The sequence below is a fragment of the Lipotes vexillifer genome, unplaced genomic scaffold, assembly GCF_000442215.2.
Source record: "Lipotes vexillifer unplaced genomic scaffold, Lipotes_vexillifer_v1.1 scaffold1086, whole genome shotgun sequence".
In the NCBI taxonomy this organism is placed as follows: domain Eukaryota; kingdom Metazoa; phylum Chordata; class Mammalia; order Artiodactyla; family Lipotidae; genus Lipotes; species Lipotes vexillifer.
In genome coordinates this window covers 1,138,411-1,144,410 of record NW_006771242.1, presented here as the reverse complement: position 1 = coordinate 1,144,410, position 6,000 = coordinate 1,138,411, and the positions used below count along the sequence as shown (strand labels likewise).

The 6,000-nt window shown below is 38.9% G+C and overlaps 1 protein-coding gene and 1 pseudogene across 1 annotated transcript in view; one reads left to right on the top strand and one right to left on the bottom strand.

Annotated features, from left to right (window-relative positions):
• Window positions 1–6,000, top strand: part of POLA1 (DNA polymerase alpha 1, catalytic subunit) — a 308,279-nt gene that overhangs the window by 34,594 nt on the left and 267,685 nt on the right. Inside the window, exons 14-15 of the mRNA XM_007446575.1 lie at window positions 1,856–1,994; window positions 3,272–3,426. Coding sequence (XP_007446637.1) covers window positions 1,856–1,994; window positions 3,272–3,426 — 294 coding nt within the window. The remainder of the gene's footprint in view (window positions 1–1,855; window positions 1,995–3,271; window positions 3,427–6,000) is intronic.
• Window positions 1,126–1,441, bottom strand: LOC103084077 (cytochrome c pseudogene; annotated as a pseudogene).

Below are 6,000 nucleotides of genomic sequence, written 5' to 3'. Positions count from 1 at the left end.
CAGCAGGAAGATGATAACCAGTATCATTATTTTTTGCTTAGATAATGTAAGAAAATTACTGAATTTATTATCGGTTTGTTTAGGCTGTATTCATCAGAGCACACATGGCAATATATATAGAACTTGAGAACATGAATATTTCTTATGAAAAGAAAAATAAAACACTGTCTCCCATAAAAAATTTTCTCCATGGAAGCATTTTGAATGACTCCTACTCCCTTGCTTTTATTTATTTATTTATTTTGATCTGTGACTTTGTTTTTAGTTCTCAAGCCTTATGATCAGATAATTTACAAATTTGTGCTAATGATAAAGCTCCTCTACCTTAACCCTTCTGAGTTGGCAAAAGTACCATTGCCCATCACACATCTACAGTAGTTCTACCGTTGTGTTTCTGAATACCTGTTTAAAAGACAATCCTGAATTATAACTTAGTCTGACTTTGTAGAGAATTCACAAGCAAGTTTCCTAACATATCTTGTCACAGTGAATTTTAAAAGCATCTGATCTTAAAGATCATCTATAAAATGTGAAAATAACTAAATATTCTTTATTTGATGCTGTACATAACCACACTAAAATTCCTTTCATTAAGTAAAACGCAATATTTTAGATGGAGAATTTTAATTAAATTGGCATAGTTAAGACCAAAAAGATAAAGTGAACGTTGTCAGTATATCTTCAGCCCTTCCCTTAACAGGCAAAGGAACACAACTTGAAACACAGGTGAATCTTGCTGGTCTATGAGACAGTTAAGGGAGCTTCTCAGTATTTAAATATATTAATATAACCAGTTATAGAAATCTAAACATAAAACCAATCTCCTATAGGGTTTGAGAAGGCATTTCACTGTATCGCTGAAAAGTTTAACATTCCTTATTCAAGTTTAATCATCTCTTTAGACGGGGAAAACAGTGATAGTACTTTTTGAACCAGAATTACTATCAAAATTCAAAAAGCTGACTATATTCATTTAGCCACAAGCCAATCTTATTTAAATCAGGACAGAAATATTACCTCAGCCATTCATGATCTGAATTCTAGTGTATGAGATCAACTTAAATATGGTACACATAAAAAGTCATGAGTCATTTGTTTCATAATAAATAAGGCAGTGGCCAACAATTATGCATTAGTAGCTTTTTTGAGATAAGCTATCAAGTCTGCCCTTTCTCCCTTCTTAATGCCAGCAAAGAACATTTTTGTTCCAGGGATGTGCTTCTTGGGATTCTCCAAATACTCCCATCAGCATCTCCTCTCCCCAGGTGATGCCTTTGTTCTTGTTGGCATCTGTGTAAGAGAATCTCAAAGTCTGAGCTGTCTTTCACTCAAACAGACCATGGAAATTTGGCCCAGTCTTGTGCTTGCCTTCCTTTTCCACAGTATGGCACTGGGCACACTTCTGAACAAAAATCTTCTTGCCCTTCTCAACATCACCCATTTTTAAATCGTTCTTTCTCCGTGCACGACTGAGAGGTTCCCGCTCGCAAGCCAAACGTCCCACTCTCTCGCTTTCATTCTTCTAATGGAGTTGTACTTATTTGGCTATTCTTTATCAGTAAGGCATGTACAGCTCTGGACAGAAATCCTCTTTTGTGGGAGCTTCTTGGCTCATTTTTCTTCTAATGGGTGTCATCAAGATGCATTATTTTGTCATTGTGAATTGTTTTTGTTTCCTACTGTGAATTGTTATGGATTTCATTTGTGGCAAATTACATGTCATATATATATCAAAGGGGTTTCTTCTGGTGGTTCGTAGAGAGACTTTTGTTTATTTCAAATATAGACTTTGGAAAATGTGAAGTAATAGTTTTAAACAAAAAAAGATTTTTTTTTTCGTCTTTGCCTTTTTCAGGCTGAAATGCCACAGCTTCCTCAGGATTTGAAAGGAGAAACTTTTTCTCATGTATTTGGGACCAACACATCCAGCTTGGAACTGTTCTTGATGAACAGAAAGATCAAAGGACCTTGTTGGCTCGAAGTAAAAAATCCACGTAAGGGAAACTTTACTTTCAGAATGCTAAGTAAATTGCTGTTAGATGCGGTTTCTAGAAGTTACAGAATTGGACTCAATTTCAGTGCGACCAGTTCCTTTTTTTTTTTTTTTTTTTGCGTTATGCCGGCCTCTCCCGTTGCGGAGCACAGGCTCTGGACGCGCAGGCTCAGCGGCCACGGCTCACGGGCCCAGCCGCTCCACGGCACGTAGGATCTTCCCGGACCGGGGCACGAACCCGTGTCCCCTGCATCGGTAGGCGGACTCTCAACCACTGCGCCACCAGGGAAGCCCTACCACTTCCTTTTTAATGTTAGTTTCTTTAAGGTTTTCATTGAGTGAGTATAGGAAGTACTTTTGAAATCACTCTTTCACCGTGGTGCTTAGCATTTTAGTGGGAGGAAGGCTTTAGCTAGCCTACTCGGGCATTTGGGTGCATCCTTCACTGTTTTGCTGTCAGCGTGCACTTCCGACCTGGCTGATGTGGCTCAGCTGTTCTACATAGTGAACTGCTGACTTCTGAAGGAGCAAAACATCACTGCACGTTGTGGATAATGCATGTATGGTCTCTTACCTGATGTTTTTCAATACTTGCATTTGTGATACTCTGTTTTGTCTGCATGAATCTCTCAAAACCATTTTTTAAAAAAACATTATTTATTTATTTATTTTTTGTCGGTTCATTGGTTTATTTATTTATTTTTGGCTGTGTTGGGTCTTCGTTTCTGTGTGAGGGCTTTCTCTAGTTGCGGCAAGTGGGGGCCAGTCTTCATCATGGTGCACGGGCCTCTCACTATCGTGGCCTCCCTTGTTGTGGAGCACAGGCTCCAGACGCGCAGACTCAGTAGTTGTGGCTCACGGGCCTAGTTGCTCCACAGCATGTGGGATCTTCCCAGACCAGGGCTCGAACCCGTGTTCCCTGCATCGGCAGGCAGATTCTCAACCACTGCGCCACCAGGGAAGTCTCAAAACTGTTTTTTTTTTATTTCTCTAAGGCAGTGCTGTGGCTTTTACAAACCTATTTTGGGTCTTGGATTTTTTGGAAAGTCAGATGAAAGCTGTGGACTTTTTTCCCAAGAAAATGAACATATGTATACACACACGAAGATATGCATACAATCCAATAACATGGTTTATTTTTAGTTAGATGTTATAATAAGATATTCTTAGTAGAAGGTAGGATTGAAGACCATCTCGGTTAATCACAGATGTCTTAATGATAGTAACTTTTCTTTTTCAGCAAATAGCTATTGATCTGTTGTTCCTATTCTTTTTCAGAGCTCTTGAATCAGCCAATCAGTTGGTGTAAAGTTGAGGCAGTGGCTTTTAAACCTGACCTGGTGAATGTAATTAAGGATGTTGGTCCTCCTCCACTTGTGGTCATGTCTTTGAGCATGAAGACAATGCAGAATGCAAAGACACATGAAAACGAGGTAAAGAAATAGGACAGATTTTGTACCTATGCCAGAGGTGTGATACTTCTTGCACTTGTACAGCTTTTCTGTAAGGGAAGTTTGTTCTTTTTGGAAGGGAAAGAATACTAATTCACTACCAAACTCCATTTTGAAGAATGAATTGAATTTGTCTAGTGTTGGAGGGTTTTTTTAAAAAGACTTAAATTGCTGGACTTTTTGTTTTTAAATTTTTTTATTTTGGAGAACTTCAAATGGACATAGAATAATATAATGAAGTCCTATATACCCATCACTCATATTCACCATTTAGCAAGATTTTGTCACACTTGTTTATCGCCCCCTTCTTTTTTTTTCCTCCTGAAGTATTTTGAAGCTAATCTCAGACATTGTGTCATTTTATCCCTGTATACTTTGGTCTGCATCTCTCAGAACATGCACACTTTCTTATAGAATACCATTATCACCCCTATTAACATTAACAGTGATTCCTTGATACCAGCTAAAATACCTAGTCCATAGTCACATGACTCTATTTCTCAGAAATGTCTTTTTTTGGTGGTACGCGGGCCTCTCACTGTTGTGGCCTCTCCCGTTGCGGAGCACAGGCTCCGGACGCGCAGGCTCAGCGGCCATGGCTCACAGGCTCAGCCACTCCGCGGCATGTGGGATCCTCCCAGACCGCGGCACGAACCCGCGTCCCCTGCATCAGCAGGCGGACTCTCAACCACTGCCACCAGGGAAGCCCTCAGAAATGTCTTTTAACAGTTGATTTATTTGAGTCAGGATTTATACAAGATCCACAGACGGTGTTTAATTTGTTTCTTGAATCTCTTTTAAATGTGAGCAGGTCCCTCCCACCCCCTCCAGCTTTTTCAGTGACGTTGACTTATTGAGGAATCACTGTTAGTGGTCTCAAAGAATGACCCATTTTCTGTATTTGTTTGCTTCCTCGTGTCTTTGGATTTCTTCCTGTATACCAGGGGTTGGCAAACTGTGGCCTGCGGGCAAATCTAGCCCATCACCTGTTTCTGTAAATAAAGTTCACTGGAAGACAGCATGTCTGTTCGTTCACATATTATCTACAGCTGCTTTTGTACCACGGCAGCAAAGTTAGTAGTCATGACAGAGACTCTGTGACCTGAAAGGCCAAAATATTTACTTTTTGGCCCTTTACAGAAAAAAGTATCCACCCCTGCTCATTAGCACTGCCGAATTGATTAGGTTCAGGTTTAACTTTTTTTTGCCAAAATACTGTGTAGGTGGTACAGTGTATTTCATGTTGGGTCGTATCAGTAGGCACGTAATGTCTGGTTAAACCAGTTAGTGGGGCTATCATTGATTAGTAGGTTCAAGTTTTTTAACCTCGGCAATACTGATGTTTGGGCCGAATGAACTTGTTGCGGGAGCTGTCCTGTGCATTGTGGGATGTTTAACAGTATCCCTGGCCTCCACCCAATGCCAAATATCACCGCTACCGCCTAGTTCTGACAACCAGAAATGCCTTCAGACATCTCTCTAAATGTCCCCTGGGGACTGCGGGCAAAATTGTTCCTGGTTGAGAACCACTGATCTAATTTTTGCCTAAATTAGATATTTCATTAGGAGCTGTAAAATGGTCTTCTAATTCCGTCGTCCTTTCCATGTTTATTAGTTAAGCATGTGAAATATTAGAATGATTATTAGTTAAATTTTTCTATAAAATTAACTTTTCCTCATTAACCAGTACTATTTGGTTATGCTGCAATACTTTATATAGGAAAGAAGAGATAAATGTGTACTTCTTTCTCTTTCGCTGCCAGTTTTCTGAGAGGGAAGTTGGGGACCTACATTATGTGCACTGTTGACACATGATTTGTTTATTTTTCTTGTTACTTATTTTTGCTTCCTCTTTTATGGACTATCATTATAAACTCATGGGCTTTATATATACTTAGTATATTTCAATCTATTGTATTCATTAATCTTGTTATTTTTGCTGCTTAAATTGTCTTTGGTCGATGGGAGCTTCTTTGTGTTTGCTTCTAAATCCTTTGACATTGATGGGGATCTTTTTAAAGTCTTTTGGCTATTTTTTTTGTATGTGATTTGATCTTTTAATAATAGTTGATATAGTAGATATTTAATAGTTAAGTGTTTGGGGAAAATTTAATTAGTTAAAAAAAATCCTTCCAGCACCCAGAGTGAGGTTTCTAAATACCATTTCCCCAGAAAGGAAATAGGGTTTTGTGAAGAAATAGCTGATTTGGGGCAGGAAATGTCCAGGATAAGCCTGGAACTTCTTGTTATACTAGAAAGCAAGGACGATATTAAGATCTACTGAAGATATGTCAGAAGGACTCAAGAGTAAACTTGAAGAGTTTCCCCCACCAAAGATGGGACAGTTTGAGCATGTATAACTGCAACAGATTGAAACATACGACTTCATAATGATACTGTAAACACAGCACCGCGTTGCTCACTTGTGAAGAAAGCTAGGGAATTAACTCATTATTTTGAAAACTGGTAAATAAATAGATTGAATCAAGCATTTATCTTTGCTTTTTTGAACATATATTGTATCTCAGGTAACCAAATAATCGATACGGGGAAGTT